Source organism: Falco naumanni, chromosome 4 (assembly GCF_017639655.2).
Source record: "Falco naumanni isolate bFalNau1 chromosome 4, bFalNau1.pat, whole genome shotgun sequence".
NCBI lineage: Eukaryota > Metazoa > Chordata > Aves > Falconiformes > Falconidae > Falco > Falco naumanni.
The window spans coordinates 24,262,321-24,279,828 of NC_054057.1; the positions used below are offsets into that span (position 1 = coordinate 24,262,321).

The window sequence follows — 17,508 nt, forward strand, 5'->3', positions numbered from 1 at the left end:
CCCTGGAGAGCAGCAGTGGGTTTGGGGCCGAGCCGCTGTGCGATGGGGATGGGGATGAGTTCCATCTGGCTGCCCGCAGCGCCCCCTGCCGACAGGCTGCGCCGCTGGCACGGGGCGAGCTCAGCCAAACCCAGCATCAGCAGGCTGGCACCTGGTGTCCCGCGGGTCCGGTCCAGCTTGGGCCAGCGAGACTGACTACATATAACTGGTTCCCCTGCCTGGCTTTGTAAATCGGTTATGAAACCCGTTGTTTCATGAGCATTCTTGAAGGGAATCACTGAAGGCAAAAGAGATAAGCTTGTTTTAACAGCTCTAACTAAAAAAAAATAATAATGTTTATTAATCAGTTTACCTTGTTTGTTTTCAGCAACAGGTACGCAAGGTGAGGATGCAGCGGGGGGAAGGATCAGAAAGTTAAGTGTCGGGCAGTACGACAATGATGTCCCTGGGCAGGCGTCGTACGGCAGGTGTGGATGGATGAAGTCCCCTGCTGCTGACCAAGCTGTAAATCCAGCATCACCCATTCCTGCGGGAGAGATGAAGGAGGTAAACAATGAAGATTTTTTTCAGAAACTATTTATTGAAGTGAATGGCCAGCAAGGAGCCCATGTTAAGTGTCCAAGATCAGTGTGAAGCCATTGAACAGCTGCATCGTGGCCATAAGAACAAATGACTGTAGTCACCTCAGAAATGCAGCTCCTTGTTTAAGGTTGTCCTGCTTTTGTCCTCTCTTGCATGTTTGCATGTTTTCAGTGTTCCAAGATCTTTCTGCTGGAACAGTGGATCAGATTATATGAAACCTTCTGTAGTCTGATGAAAAATATCCCACCGTGTTGTAGGGTGAAGTGGGAATTATCTCACTGTAATTTTGCTTTTTTGTGCCCTTTCTAGATGACTGTTGCACGTTACCAAGATGAAATAGATGGAGGAATCTTCTCCCCCACAAAAAATGGAAATGAAGCTGTTCCGTCTACACCAGCTTTTCCCCTGTCACCAGAGACATCGTATGGTAAGGCCTGTCTCTATTTATTTATTTTAATAGCACTATTAACATCTTAGCTGTTACTGAAGAGGAATTGTGCTTTTCCTTCTCTCTTAGTAAAAACACCTCCACTATACCATCAGCGGATTCCTTCCAGCCAAAAGGTCAGCAGCCCACCTGAGCTATACAGAACCAGTCCTGGTAAGATAACTCTGCTTCTTAAATAATTTGAAACTGATCTGTGTATGAAGGCAGCTAACACCAACATGGTTATTCCTTTATAAACAGGACATATACCTGATGAATTTAGACTTGTGCAAGTTGGAGAAATAGAGTTTAGCAGTACTGCTTTAGTTGTATCAAAAAGTAGTAAACAATGAAGAATTATCCAAGAAAGATCTAATGCCATTAGTTGCCAACAGGGCACCTCGTGTTCATGTTCAGTGTCCAGAACTGGTGCGGAGCAATGAGGCAGTTGCGTCACTGCAGTAAGAGGAAATGCAATTCGGTGTTTGAGGCTATCCTGGTCACGCTGTCTGCATGTGTGTGTGCGTGGTTTCAGTGTTCCATGATCTTGCTGCTGGTATTTGATAATATCAAAATAGTACTGTCAGGAGAATTGAGTTCCTTATTATTTTTAGTAGGTTTTACCTTCATCGGAGAGAAGAAAGGTGATGTGCATGTTGCCGTTCTTACCAGGCAAGTGAAGCTGACAGTAGAGCTGGGCAGTAGCTATGCTCAAGTCAAGGAGATTCTTAATCAAAGGAGTGAAATGTTCTGGAAGGGTTTTTTGCCACAATACAGTATGTAAATGCAGAACTGTGGAAGAGTAGTTGGTAATAGATGATTACATGGTTAAAGATTTAAAGTGATCTAGCTATAAATTTTATTAATAAAGGATTCTTCTTTGAGGCCTTAACTCTTTGCTGCTAAAAATAGCAGTGAAGTATTGTTAGATGTCACTTTTTCTGTGCAAAATTATTTTAAAACATTAAATTAAAAAAAAAACAACAGGTGTTTTGCTTGACTGCCTCAGAAAATGCTGGACATAAAAGGAAGCCAACATAGTTTATTTACAACCCAAATAAAAATCACAGACTTTCATTTAAATTGTACACATTAGAGGATATTCAGGCATTAATTTATGTGCATATATATAGTTTTATTGCTTAGGCTATCTTAGGTTGTCTTAGGCAGGATCTTGATAGTAGTTTCCAATAAATTTGACGGTGGATTTTGATGCAATAGCTAGTGTGCTGTATTTTTGACTTGGAAAAACACTCTTCCCATTTAATTTACCTCATTTAGCAGTTACCAAAAGCAATCAACACAGAATAAAATTATCTTTAGTAATAAAGCAATCTTCTACCCAGGTCAAGACATCTCTTTATGGTTCAGTTGCTGTGGCTTTGCCCTTTACTCTCTCAGCTCTTAAACAATTAGCGGTAGATATCCTCCTGAGGGCAGCCTCAGCAAATCAATTACGAGTTGCTTACATTGAGTTAATCTACTGAATGCTTTGTTGTTAAATGGCTTCTATACCTGTTGCTAAGAGTTAGGACTTGCCCTGGAAATTTTTTTGGCTTTTGGTGTATTTCTCTCTGTTTTGTCGGTGATTCTCCTGCTTAATTCCAAATGCTGTCATCTCTCAAATAATGGGTTTAGATACTCAGTTAATGAGACACTGAAAATAATACTCTAGCTTAGACCAAACCAGGTAATTTGCCCTTTGAATGCCCCTTTAAAAATGATGCTCAGGGTCTACTGAAGGCTACAGGTTGAGTGCTCAGCTCCCCATGGATTTGTTTTTAGCTGCAAACATAATGTGCTTTGACATGAAGGTTAAAGGTGTATGAGGTGGGTCAGCTAGAGAACATGCAATGCCCCATTAGTGAGCATCTCTAAGAAATGTTAGCTGGGTCACTTTCTCACCAGAGCACAGAAACTTCTATTGCCAGAGACAGTATTAGAATCCTACTTGGTATGTGTTTTTTTTTTTTATTTTCTCTTTTTTCCCCTTCACTATTCTACTTTATTTATTGCCTGCATCTACAATAAGTATCTGTCTGCTGTATTTAATTGCTTCTGTGTCTTCTGACTTTGGCAAGAAGTCTTCTCATTACTTTTGCTGCCAATCCCTAACTCACGGCCAGAGCAAGAGCATGGTGTTTTCTGTGTTGAATGAGGCCAAGAATCCGAAGGGAGCAGAAGTAGCTGTCCCCGTGGCTGAGGCTGCTCTAATGCACGTGCGACAAAGGCAAGTCTTATTTGCAAAAGAATATTACATCCCCAATTTTTAGTAGTTTCCTTTGCAGCTTTGCTCTTCCTTTAAGTGCTTTCATGGGTTTTATTTTCATAAAAGTACGGAAACGTACTGACTGAGCCAGAGATTCTCAACAAATTGAGGCCTTTGGAGTCATGGACTCTGGAGTCTTAATTTCTGCCATTAAGATATTGTGCCTTTTGTCTCAGTTCAGAACACCCATGAATTCAAAATTGTTTCTGCATCTCAGCTTTGCTGCTTTTCGGCATTCCAGGTTAGCAGTTAGGATGCTGTAACACAGAGCTACCAGTTACCACGATAATTACTGCCTTATCCTCGCGCCCCCACTCTTCTGTAGGGAATAGCTTTAAGCACAGTTACCCCTTATCATATCAAGGCAGAACTACTGTAATGTTCTATATAGTATAAATCTTAAAAGAACAATACGGTTTTGTGTATTCTGTCTTCAAGAATTACAATGTCATCCAGTCTTTATGTATGAAATGATAAAATTATCTGTTCTTTTGTAAGTTACTCTTGTTGTAAACTGTGTACCTTGTATCTTGAATGCATCCAATTCTGATTCGTTCTTTATTGATGTGAAAGGCACTATCTTCACTGAAGCCTGACGAAACCCTGTGTAAAATGGTGCTCTTGCTAGCCCTGGAAATCTTAGATTTTCATTCCAGGTGAAACCACTTTGTTATGGAAAATAGTCCATGTATCTGTCTGCATTAGCTATGCCATGCCTCTTCTTTCTCCCCATATGTTTCTTTTAAGACGTCCTGTCTATGCCAACTAGGAAGAGCAGGATTCCCTTCCAGAACCTTGTTCTTTCTCAGGTGGGAGCAAGTTTCCTGAGCCTGTGTTCAGGCATCCAGCACTGCTGCATCAGCACTGCTGCTCCAGTGACCGCTGGCTGCTGTGGTTTCATTGCCCTTCTTGCGTTAACATCGCTTTCAAGTAACACATCACCCACAGAGTTCATTCTGCATTATCTTTTGAAAGACACCTTGTTTCTTAAGACAAGCTTGAGCAGTCTGTAAATTGGCTAGTTTTACAAATAGCCACCAAAAAGCAGGCTCCAGATAGAGCTGTATTTTGGTTCTCAGGGTAACACAATAGCCGTTGTATGTCCTGCAGGAGAGTCCCACGCATCAGCCAAGGAACAGAAGCACTATTTGTAGGCCATTTTGAAGCTTATAAAGGCTCTCTTGTCTTAGACTGCATACAACTACTTGAATTCCCTTTGTATGTAGAAGGAACAAAGAAACCATCGGGAGCTCTTTGCCAGAGGACTGAACTCTGGCTGACCATGGCAGCCACTCTCCCCCTCGGGCTGGACGCAAGGACTTGCCCCATCTTCAGCTCTGGCCAGGGCACAAACGGAGCTTTGCAGAGGACCTGACTTCACAGACAGGCGCTGTCTTGCAGCAGAAGGCAGGGGTCCTTGGAACAAGGGAAGATTGTCTGTAATCCTTTATCCATGTACTGGCAAAGAGAAGACATGGTGCCCTGATTTTCCATCTTTTCTGACCAGCCTGAGTAAACTTGCGTAGGTCAAGCAGCACGTACGGCGGGATGACACCACTGCTGTTGTGTGAGGGATCGCAGAGCCTTCAAGTCTGCATAAGGGCTTGTCTTTTCATACCCACCGTGGGGCTCAGCCTAGATACCACACTCCATGGGCAAGCTTGTGTTGTGTACGAGTTGCATCTTTTCTAAATGTTGTAAGAAGGTTGTCTTTTCTCCTCGTGCTGTCATGGAACTCTTCAAGATCAGACAGTGGCGTTATTTCCATGGTGTTTCTCCTGCAGGCTCTGTTTTTATGTGGCAGGCACATTGTAGTCCTACATCCCCCCCCCCGACTAACAGGCTGACTCTGTTACAGCTCCCAGGAAGGGCAATGAGTGTTTCATAAGTCTCTCCAAAGGCAAAAGGACAGCCTAACAGATAGTCTCATTACTGCATAATTCTATTACTGATCATAATTTTATACTGTTGTAATTGCGTATTTGTTCCAGGATTGTAATTTTTTCCAGTCACTGAGTTGCAAGGGAAATGAAACATACTGCTTAATTGTACGATAAAAATAGTCAAGGTTCTGAACTGAAAATGCTTTCTGTGTATCGGGAGGGTTAGTAGTGTAGGGAATAAAAGGGATACTGATTTGTGAGAATGAAAAATTACCAGTGTATGATGTGCAAAAATTTTCTCCACAGTATGAGAAATTTTCATACAATATTTATTTATACCTGCCTTTCTCTTCTCCCCTTAACTCTTTGTATAAGGTATACATATCCAAAGCAAGAGATAGGTATGGACATTTTCCAGGCATCTCAGGTTATTTGCTTAGAACATCAGTGCATCCACTTTGGTCGATGGTTATCACAAGCTCTGTCCTCCTGGAAACAAAGGGGCATTTTGGTTTTTGCTGCTGTTGTGATTTTGGGTTTGAGTTGTTTTGCGGTTGCTTTGTTTTTCTTTTGTTAGTTTTGTGGTTTTTTGTTTGCTTGTTTTAAACTTTGGCACTATAAATAAGCAATAAAAATATACAAGTAGAGACCAGAAATGTATGATGTTTACTACAAGGCACCTAGATATGGCTTGTGTTATGTTCTTCATAGTCTTGAAACTGACTTTCACACGTTCATCTTGTGGCTAAAGGCACTGCTCGTCTCTACAATATTTTATGATGAAACAGATAGTGTTTCTTAGTTATGAGAAAACACACAATTTACTAGTGCGTACGAAGCCTCAGTAATGGGCTTCAGGCACAAGTAGAACAGGGCTCAGTTCTACTGTTGGGAGTTGACTGATGTGAACTTAGTCAGGCTTCCAGAAGGAGCATGTGGAATGCGGTAGAACAGAGCCCTAAATGTTCGGAGGCCACTTCTTGGCCATTGTAAACACTGAACTCAATATAATGTGCCAGGCTTTTTCTTTCTGGGTTACTGTTATTGACACATTCAGCTCAGTAAAACTCACCTTTATATACAAACTTTTTACTGCACAGAATTTGGAAATGACAGGATGTATTTTCAGGTCGTTACTGTCACAGACCTCGTTCCCTTTTGCGCCACTGATAACAAAACAGTTCTTAACATTCCTTTAAAATACAAATGTGGAAAATTTGTATCTTGTCTGGCCAGCAGAGAAAGAAGCAACGCTTGCTATCAGCGATTTCGGTCTGGTAATCCAAATTCACAGCACAGGTAATAATGTTCCATCTTGCGTGCCGAATAGATTAACGGTTCAATTTAATTTTCATCAATCCGAATGGTGGAAAGTATGTTGTAACAGAAGAACCAAACTGAAACTGAAAATACATTGAAATACTTGTAGATTATGCCTGATTTTAGTGAGAGATGCCAACCAAAATACTTGCAGTTTAAGTGTCTACCACTGAGCTGTTTGTTAATCAGCTTTAATTGAGCTCCCCCGCTCAGTTTGGCTAAGATTTTCAAGAGAGGTATTCTCCCAGTGCACATGGATTAACTTACGAAAGCTTTATTCTCTGTCTTAGAAATAAGAATGAAATTATTTCAAGATTAATCTATTTAGCTAGCTAAATGTCGACCATTTTTCTTTATAGCCATGTTACATATTTCTACATAAAATTTCACAAAATCCGTATATATTTTAGCCACTCATTAAAAACTCGAACATGCTATTGATTCAAAGGAGTAAAGAATACAAATATACATACCTGAATATAAAAAGCTAGGGACTGCCAAGTCCATGGAAGCTGGTATGTGATGAAGCAGTGGTTTTGCTGATATCTTTGGCTGATATGTTGAAGCTGGTAAAAGATGCCATTCTTGTTACTAAGTTTTCGTAAGAAAGCTCATTGTCTATAGTATACCCTGTCTTGCATTGGTTTTGGATATTGTAGTCTGGCAAAATATTCCAGAACATGAATATATTTTGATTTGTAGCCAATGTCATATCTGATGACAGAATCAAATTTTTTTTTAATCCGGTGCTTATGGCAAGACAAAGGTATTTCATGGTAAAATGTTCCTAAGGCCCCATGAGCTAAATTTCTGCAAGGGGCACGGTTTGGTGTGACCTACAGGTTGAGCATGAGACAAATTCACGTGCTACAGATGGGCATGGAAAATATGTTGACTTCAGGAACTAGCAGAACACATGTTCTAGTGCACATGCAATTCTGTGTGCATCTGCTCTGTGATTCTGTGGGATCTAAAAAAAAAAAAAAAAAAAAGGATGGTTAGGTGCTTTAGCTGTTACATTGAAGAGATGTTCAGTGAAGTTAGTCACTGTCTCCTTTTCTTCCCACACTCACTTTTGGAGCAGGATTTCCATCTGGGTGGAAACACTGCGACTGCTGATCAGGGTGAGCTTTAAGCTGTGTCCCGCCCCGTTAAAACTGCATTGGAGAATGAATCACTTACTGATTTGAAAAAACTTCTGGTTTATGCCGTGTGTTTCACCTCCTCTGAAAGTATTCATGTTGATCTTTTTTTTTCTTGGTTTTACTGGATGACTTTTCATTCTGTGCGGGGAAAGTGCTGACTGATAAGGAAATACAAGAATTGAGCCTGTCCCTCTAAAAAGGGGAAGGTAACAGCCCTCTCCGAGGCCAGTTAGCGCTGTCTGCATTATCCGCTTGAACCAAGACACTGCTGAACAGTTAGTGTGGAGCCTTCTGCATAAAATACCAGATGTGAATTAACTTTTCTCACAGGAGAATGAGTGGTGAGGACCCTAAATGTAGAAACGACTCATTTTATCCTCAAGTCAGATGTTGAACTATGTTAAAAGAATGGTAGATCTTGCGAAGAAAATGCTGTCCTGTAGGAATTCATGTGCAATAAAGTTTTTAGCTCTGGACATTAAAGTCTCTTATATGTTACAAGTCTTCCATCAATGGTAGCTCAACAGATCCGACTGCTCCTCGATCCCACACTAACACCATTAAAGCAATTAATTGCTGGTAGGTTCTCCTTCAAGAAGACTCACCCCGTAGACTTCATCCCCTTATTTTGGGGCACCTCACTTTAATCCAGGCTGTCTGCTCTTCGTCTGGACTTGACTCACTTTTTAAAACACTGTGAACTTAAAATGAGATGACTGCCTTTGTTCGAAAGAGTTATTAACTGAGAAAGCCTGGAACGAGCAGCAACACCTTTGTGCTTTGCCTTACGGTCCACTGGAAGCTCCTCGCTGCGTATCTTGGCAGTTGACGGCCACACAATATTAAGGCTTTGATTCTGTTTTCAAAGCCCACATTGCAGGGGCTCCTGAGCTCTCCAAAGCCTGCCTGGCCATCAGTAGCCTTGAGTGCCCGACGTGGCGGGGCTGTACTGCAGCAATGGAAGCGCCTACCACCAAAGTAAGGCTTCATATTTAGGACAGATGCTTTTTAACAGGTGGCCCACAAGCGTAGAATTTACTCACAGTGTATGACAGAATGACCTCAAACCTTGTGGCACTTTCAACAAATTACAAAGCACACTGCGTCTGTGTGGTTTTCCTGCATAACAAAACATTTGAAGGGGAAAACCCCCCAAAATATAAGAGAAAATTGCAGGGGTAGGTCCTGAGCTTTGTGCATTTTGTCTTAACACATTTATGTTATGAAATGCTTCAGTGGTGACTGCAAAATAAACATGAGATGGACCAGTGAACCCTCGTAATTTGAAATAGCTGTTAGAAATATGTGGGCAATTTGAGAATTTAGCAACGTTTCAAAATGACACAAAAAAGCTTGTGACGTGTTAATCTGTGTTTGCTGTGCACTGTCAGTGTTCACAACTGAAGCACACAAATAAGCTACTAATAGATGTACTAAATGTACTGATGAGTTACAGTAACAACTTGGATAAAATAAGTGGCCCCCTGCTTTTCTGACATTTCAGAAAGCAAAAAAACCAGTATGCTAGGGAATGCAGAGTCACTTGGTTCATTCTGAGAAGTGGAGATGTTTATCAAGTGATGGGTACCAAGTTTTTGGAGTATCGCTTTCAGTATATTCCTGTTCTCTGCAAAAATGAAGTTTTGCTTAAGATACTTGCTGTCATAGTAAATTGCACCCAGTTTGTATGGTGAGTGCTCGCTTGTGTGCTTTCTCCCTTTTTCTCTCTGTTCAACATTTCGCAAAAACAATTGTGTGTTCTGGGAGATGCTCATTGATAGTTTCCTCTGTACACAGATGAAATGGTGCTTCATTTTGTTGTATTTGTTGAACCACATAGGTATTTAACCCAACAGACGCTTACAATAAACAATTAACAATTCTTATATAAGTACTGGATTTAACATTAACCCTTATTGTCTGCACATGGCTTACTTATTTTCAAAAAGCCTTGAAAAATCACACAAATCCTTTAATAGCCTTTGGAACCGTCAGTTTGCTTTTGTTTCTTTTTGCCTCCTGCCCTCTTCCGCCATGCCCTGCTCTGAAAACCTGATACATGAGTTTTCTCTTGTATGTGTATACTTTTTTCCCAAGTGACTTTAGGATTCCTGAGGGGCTGCAGGTATGCTGAATTTCTTCCCCTCCATTCCCAGGAGGTTTGGCACCAACTTAGTACTTGGAGAGAATTCCTGGAGAGGAGAAAACCTTGGCGTGCGTGTGTCTCTGTCTGTGTGTGTGTGTGTGTGTGTGTGTTGGGGGAGAAACAGCAGGAAGGAAGCTGGGGAGGAGTGGAGTTGCTGTGGCTGGCGCTGGGGGATGTGATGAAGGTATGTTAAGAAGAACTAGTAAAGAAAGCAGGATAGATTCTTGGATTTTGGGTTGGTTGGTGTTTTTTTTTTTTTTCCCCAGTCCTTCATCAAACACTGTGTTAAAAGCACAAACTCTAAACAGTGTGTAAATAAAATGAAGTCTGACAAGTACTGCATCTATAGCATTTAATGAAAAGCAATGTGAAGCAATCTTGAGTATTTCAGGCGCACTGCTAGTTTGTGCCCACAGTTGTCACTGGTTTTTCTGAATATTCTCAGCTTGTGTCAGTGCTCTCACACTGTTTTGAGGATTTGTCCAGAGAGCTTCAAGAATAAAGTAAATGAAAATGAAATTATTTGTTGGGAGGTTATAAAACAACCATGAAGATAAGGTAATGCTGTAGGTGAGATGTTCTGGATCTGTGGGATAGTCGTTGGGATCCTTGAATTGATCTGTGTACCAGATAAACTCTGGGAAATAAAAATTATAATAGAAAGATTATATGGACTTCTTTCTGAGAAGATGAAATTGTACCATGCAAGTTTTATCACTTTCAAAAAGCCTGAAAAACTTTGTGAATTCTTATTAATCTTTTATTATATTCAGATTTTTGTTTACATTGTTTTTTCTTTGAAGGTAAGTAGGGAACAAGTTAATGAAATTGAGAAGAGCGTTAAGGGAACATTCATTCAGATGTCTTTAATTACTGGAGCCAAGCTGAGCTTTCATTTGCATACATTTACCCACCAGTATCAGAAAGTTGAATCCTATAAATGACCCTAAAGTTTATATTGTGTTAATTTTTTTAAAATGTTTTAATGCAAAAATTGGTATAAATGATGTCAAAAAACTGAAAAGGTTTGTTTTTCCTGAGCACTCAAGGACCTCTCTGAATGGAGCGTAGAGAACAGATGCAGCTCCTAGTTTCCTAAGGTGGGTTGCATTAGATTATAGCTTCATTCCACGCTTGGTCACAGCGAAATGTTAGCCAAAAATTAGCAAAATACTTATTGTTCTGGAGAACAGTGGGAGTATTTTAAAAATAACTTGAGAATACACATCAGTTGTGGCTTGCTTTTTTCATTGTTGTTATTTCAATGCTTTCATATCAGGTCAAAAGAGAGTCTATTATTCATACCTTTCAGTTCAGGGCTTCTAAAGGGTCCTGCTGGTTGTAATTTTCTGCAGACTAATTTGTTGCCCAGTTGAAAGATGACATACTCAGAGCCTTGATAAAACCTCCAGGCTATGCATAACATATACATAAACTGCCCATTTTCATGGAAGCTGGGACCTGTGTAAGTAAGAGAGACCTCATACTGCACACGTCCCTTCAAGTTATGAGGTCAAGCTCCAACATCGTATGAAACAGCAAAGTATAACGTTAAAGAAAATGTTTCTGCTGTGCATAGATCTCATTTCTTTTACCTTGCCATTTATTTCTGTCTGAGTAGCAGCCTAGCAATTTGAAAACTCTGCCTGCCTGTGTTCAATTGCTACAAATATTCTGGCAATGAATTTATTATAAAGGATGTTTGAAAAAGAAGACAAAGTTTAAGAAAACACTAGAAAACAAAACAAGGAATGCTGAATATGTTCAAAATATGTCCTCTGTATGCAGTATTGGTTCTAGAAATTTCATTGCAATTTTTGCTCTGTCAGGGAGCACACTAGCCAGTCTGTTTGGATCATTGCTAAGCACCAGAGTCAGCTCACCACATAGATGCACTGTGAGACTCGTAAAAACCTGCCTGTCAAAGAACTGTTTCCAGGTGTCACTCAGGAAATTAATGCGTTTTGGAAACTTGTTGAGCTAGTCTGAGAGGAGAAGCAGGTCAGGGTAAAAGGCCCAGGGGTCGCTGGGAGAGAGTACCAGAGCAAGGGAGTGTTAGCACTGACGGTCCCATCTCCGGCACTTTACAGGCTGAGGAATCCTCCTGTCCTCCTCCTGCCCATGCTGAGGGCTGTTCAGTTCAGCATCGCAGCCAGCAAAGTAAATATTGTGACTTTAGTGCAGTGACATTACGTGTGACCCCTCAGGTCTTGCCAGGTCTGCACAGTCACGCTGTTAAAGCCAGTGGCATTTGTAAGCACGATTCTCTTCTCCATTTTGCACCAGCTGAACCTGGGTGTTTTGTAAATCACATTTAGCAGGAGGAAGAGCTTTTTCCATGTGAATTTAATAGCCACTGAGAGTACCCATATGTTACGGGAGAGGTCCAAGGTCATCTCCCTCTCCTGTGTGATTATCAGCAGGGCTTGAGCCGGGCTTTCCTATGCAAGTTTGAAAACTGTGGTGCTTTTGAGCCAAATTTCTTTTTTTTTGCTTAGTTCATACACGTTACTATGTGATAGAAGTTGGAATCATGGGTAGAGCAGGCTTCTCACAGGAGGAAAACTTGTATGCAGATCTGAAGCCTGATTTGGAGGAAGTCTCGTGAACAGGGTGCAGGGTAACAGGCGAGCTCTGTTAGAATACTGGAGGTCTGTAGGTGTGAAACTTCTGTAAAAATACTCCTCTGGTCTGGAATTGTCATGTTAGCATAAAGCACCCCTTGTGCGGTGTTTGTAACCTAGCCTTAGGTGACCAAATCAAGGTGATTCTTCCTAAGCTTGCATTTCCCATCCATTCCATGGCAACTCCAGGCTAGTGCCCCGAGGCTGTGCATTCTGTCTGGCAGCAGCACATCTGCAAGTGCCACCCTGTAGCTCCAGCCTTCCTGCAGCTCCAGTCCCAAGGCTTTCTTTCTTGAGAGAAAGCAGTAGCACTGCGTTGTATTTATTTATTTAAGGGGGTTTTATATTGACCTGCCAAGGTAACTGATTGCATTTGGAATATATGCCTTGTAGCTGGAAAGATGATGGCATTTCCAATGGTGCTGAACACAGTTTTTTGTTATTTTCACTGCTTATCCATGAGAGCTTATAATTTCTAAAATTCAGGCGATAAACAGTGTAATTCTGAGCTTGTAAATGAGAAAAAAAATATTTATACAATCAAATTATTACACAGGAGAACCTGTGTTTTTATAAACCTTCAGTGTTGTAACTTTCAATCATGGTCCAATAGCAGATGTGCCTCTTCAGTTAAACTTGAAATACACCCTGGTAATACGCTGGGACGGCGTTGATTTTGGTTGTTTTTTTCTTTTTTTTTCCCCCTCTTTAAGAACCAGTGAAAAACTGATTACTTGAGAGTTTCTGAAGCACTAAGTTTTAGAGAGCTTGGTTTCTATTTTTCCCTTTCAGTGGGGAAAAAAAAGTCATGCGTTTCCCCACATGAATCTGCTGTTTGGCCAAATAACTATGCATGTATTCATTGAAGTGTATATGAGTAATATGTTGCATATGTATTAAAAAGAGAACCTGAAGCTGAGAAGCAGTCTTAGTGTGCGTAAGACTAATTGTTGTTTGTTCTGAAGATGGAACAGGTAGGCCAGTGGCAGAACGTCATTGGCAGTTGAACAGAAGCACCGGACTGGGTGAGCAGCCTGGCAGGTGGGGGCTGTTCTTGCATGTACCTGTTGATGCTAGTTAGCAGTGCACGTGGGCAGCATGCATTTTTGAGATGCTACTCGTCTTTTTGTCTGGAAAACCTTAAATTACCAAAAATTCATGGGAACAACTACTTCCCTTGCTATGGTTACATGAAACAACCTTAATGCCTGTGATGTGACAGGGTAATCCATGTAGTCTGATGGAAGGCTGATGGAGAAGAAAGCTCCAAAAAACTGAAGTACAGCTGGGAGCACAGCTTTTCAAAACTTAAAGTCTTAAAATGATCCTGGGTTTGGGTGCCTGGGTGTCTGCTGCATCCACAAGTCAAAGATGTCCTGTAATTTCAGAATTACGGACCTGCCGATGATGAGTAAGAACGTAGAGGAGATAGGTATTCAGTCCCACTGTGGTGTTTACAGTCCAAAGGCCATATTGGTCTGTGGTTTTCTTTCAACATGCTGTTCTCCCCTCTGTTAATTCTCTTCATGTTTATTCCTTCTTTCAGAAAAACAGAAAACTAAAATTAGTCTTGTGTTTTTCTAAACCTGTGTTGGGCATGTTCTCTCATGAAGCCATTCGTATTCAGGCACCTAGTAGAGAAAATCTCAAACACACCGTCACTTGAGATTGACTCTCACATTGTTGTCACGCGTGGGGGAAGCAGGGCGCTGTATGCCATGCCTTTGTGGATTGTGGGGTTTGCTGAATTTGCTCCTGAGGGCCTCGGCTAGGCACCCTCCCACAGGGTTTGCTGTTGGAGGAGGGTGCATGCTACGATTCAAGCCCTGCATTTTAAGCTACTTTGATGAGACATCATGTGATGGTTCTACTGAAAGTGGGAATCTTGTGCACTTGGTCTAGGAGAGCTGCACACAGGTCTGGCAATGTGAGGGAATACTACCGCACAGGCAGGGATGGAGGATCTGGTCCTTGCCTCTGTGCCATGCCTGGCACAGCCATGAAACCCATTCTCCTTCCCAAATAACAGACCTTCTCTTTGGGGGTGGCATTAGCTCACAAATTGCATTCACCTAACCCCAACCAGCTCCTCACCTGAGGCATCCAACACCCCCCTCCCCTTCCTAACTTCTCACTCCTGGATTTTGCTATGCAGGAACATTTCAGTCTAGCCCTTTATATCTCCTGGCTTTATAGTTTCAGGTTTTTGTATTTTTATTTTATTTTCCTTCCCTGGATCTCATCTCAGCTGGTTGAAACTTTGAGCTTGTGACAGGACTGACAAAAGGCAAGTTTTTCTGTCAAGCGCCTTTTGTTTTGTCATTACAAGTGTTGGTGGCAGAGATGTCGTGGCGAACGACCCCCTGAGTAAAATCGAACCTGATTGTTAGAAAGCTTCAGGGAGGAAATAACAACTCTCTTAACAAAGGGTGAATCTGCTAAAGCGTTGACAAAACTCTCAAGTATATCAAAGATTTTTGTTGCCTGGTTTCTGCTTGCATTACATTCATACGTTATTTTGGAAATGAGCCCTTTCCCGCGGAACCCAGCCTGCCCGTGGTACTGCAGACCTGTGTTCAGCGTTGCAGTCGTTGGCCTCTTCACATTTAGCAGGCATCAGTGGCCGAACAAGGAAGCTCTCAGCACTTGGAAGTCAGGAAGGAAACAGGACATCCAAAGCTTTCCTGTGATTACAGTGCTTTTTATGCCAAGCCAGGAGCGCTTTCTGTGCCGAGCAATTTTCTCTAATAACTGTTGTTTATAGGCATTTGAAGACCGGGTTCGACTGCATGTGTCTCTGCCAGGAAGCACCCAAAGCAAAGGGAAAGTGTGACAGTGCAGTAAACGCACGGGAGCCCGCGGTGGCAGCGCTGGCTGTCGCGCCGCGGGGCCGGGCTGTCCCCTGGGCTCACCGGAGGGCCGCGGTGCATCGCGGCGGGGGCGCTCTGGGCGCAGCCGCTGTGGAACGGCTCGGTGGGAGCAGCGGCTATGGCGAGAACCGGTGGCAGGAGCCAATATTGTTATTGAGGAATAGTATGATTTAGTTTAGCTTTTGTTCTGTGGAGAAAGCGAAATTCTGGTCCGTTTGCCAGTCCTCCGCTCGGTGTAGCTGAGCGCTACCGGACGCGTTCCGGACGCAGGGGCAGTTTGCCGCTGGGACTCTGACAGCCTGACAGGAAAGAGTTAAACGGGCCCGTTGGTTTCTGGCCGCATCGAGCCATTTCCTGCAGCCACCGGCGGGGAGAGCCCGGTGCCCTGGGGCGCGGGGGACGGTCTGAGGGGAGAGCGCGCTGCGCGCCCCGGCGGCTCCGCTCGCCTTGCCGAGCCGCGCTGAGCGGGGCCGGGGCGGGGCCGGAGCGGCTCACACGTGGGGGAAGGAGCCGGGGAGCGAGTCAGCCCCGGCCCGGAGCGCTGCGCCCGCGGGGCCGCTCGGCTTTTGGCCACGGTGCAGAAATCGCTTCAGTCACCTCTTGGTTCGGTGTCCTGGAAGGCGCCGGCAGAAACGGCGCTGCGTCTGCTTCAAACCCAAACAACCCCAAAGAAATAAAACCCCCTAAAATCCTCTAACAAAAAACTCACCCCCCCAAAAAAACCCCACAACAAACCAAAACAAAAAATACCAAAAGAACAAAGCAAATAAAAAAAAACAAAACCCAAACCAAACAAACAAATAAACAAAACTGAAAGCAAACAAAAAACCACGAAAGAACAAAAATGAAAGCAAACAAAAACTCAAGAAAAAACGTAAATGAAAGCAAAAAAAAACCCACGAAAAAAGCAAAGAAAACCAAACCAAACAAAAAAAGCAAAAGAAGCCCCAGAAAGCACAAAACAAAAAAAAACCCAAATCCACAAAAAAAACCTACAAAAAAGCCCCCCAAAAAACACAGAGCAAGAAAACCCAAACCCAAAACAAAACAAAAACAAACAAAAAAATCCCACCCCAAACCACAAAGAACTTCCCACCCAAGCAAACAAAAAAAAAAACCCACAACAAAAATCGCCACCCCAGCGCTGCGGCTGCCGCGCTGGAGACGAGTGGCAGGCGCCGGGCGGGGGCGGGGCCGGGGCGGGGGCTGCGGCTGCAGGGGGAGGCGGGGCTGCGAGGGGAGGCGGGGCTTCGGGGGGGCTGGGGCTGCGAGTGGGCGGGGCCGGGGCTGCGGGGGGCTGTGCGGCGGGAGGGCCGGTGCCGAGCCCCGGGGCGGCCCGCGGGGCTGCTGGGCTTCCGTGCGCGGCGCCCGGAGCCAACAAAGATTTCTCTCAGGCCGCGCTGCAGGAGCGAGGTGCCCGTATGGCTTCCGTAGGTAGGCGTCCATAGGTAGGCTCCCGGAGGCCTGCGCGCCCGCTTGCGCTGTTTTTTCGGGGGTTTTTTTGTGCGTTTTCTGTAATTGTTTCGCGGATCTTGCGCTTGAGTGGCTGCGCGCCGTTTGCGCGCCTCCGGCTGCGCGGCGAGGAGCGGGGAAGGCGAGGGAGGGGCGATGCCGGGCGGGCGCCTGTGCCGGCCCGCGGCTGCCCGCTGTTGGTACTTTTTGCGGTCGGCGGCGGGGGCAGCGGGCCGGCGGGACAGCGGGGCCGGGGCAGGCCCGGTTCCGCCGAGGGGGAGCCGCGGCTTTCGGCGGGTGGTGCCGCGGGCTGTGCCGGGGCTGCTGCGCTCTCCTCCCGCGAGGAGCTGTGGGGGATGCGAGGCAGGCGTCACACCTCCTTCCCAAAGCGTGACAAACAGACTTGGTCAAACACTCGGCCTTCCCTGAGGGAGGAATATCGCGTCGTTTCCCTGCTTGCTCGCTGGTGAGCCGAGCGGTGGCTGCGGCCCTGGTGCCGGAGAGCGGCTCCCGTCCGGTCACCTATTCTCGCTTTTTTACTTCAGATCTGAATTTTGCACCAAAATCGGGCGCAGGCAGGCGCAGCCGGGGCAGGGCGCAGGGCGCAGCCCGGTGCCGGCAGCGGGTGCTGGTGTGGGAGCCACAGCCCGAAGCAGGGACCCGCCGGGTCATGATTCCCAAGAGACAGATGAAGAACACGCCGTAGCTGCGCTCCGCAGGCTGGCTGCGTGATACTGAACAACGCTGAAGATAAACGGAGCTGCGTTTGGGTTTACCTGGTTTAATTCCA

General features: G+C 44.2%; 1 protein-coding gene across 7 annotated transcripts in view; it reads left to right on the plus strand.

Annotated features, from left to right (window-relative positions):
* Positions 1-17,508, plus strand: part of TNS3 (tensin 3) — a 198,195-nt gene that overhangs the window by 146,409 nt on the left and 34,278 nt on the right. For all 7 annotated transcript variants that reach the window (XM_040592171.1, XM_040592168.1, XM_040592166.1 and 4 more), the window contains 3 exons: positions 368-546; positions 892-1,009; positions 1,100-1,183. In XM_040592171.1, coding sequence (XP_040448105.1) covers positions 368-546; positions 892-1,009; positions 1,100-1,183 — 381 coding nt within the window. The remainder of the gene's footprint in view (positions 1-367; positions 547-891; positions 1,010-1,099; positions 1,184-17,508) is intronic.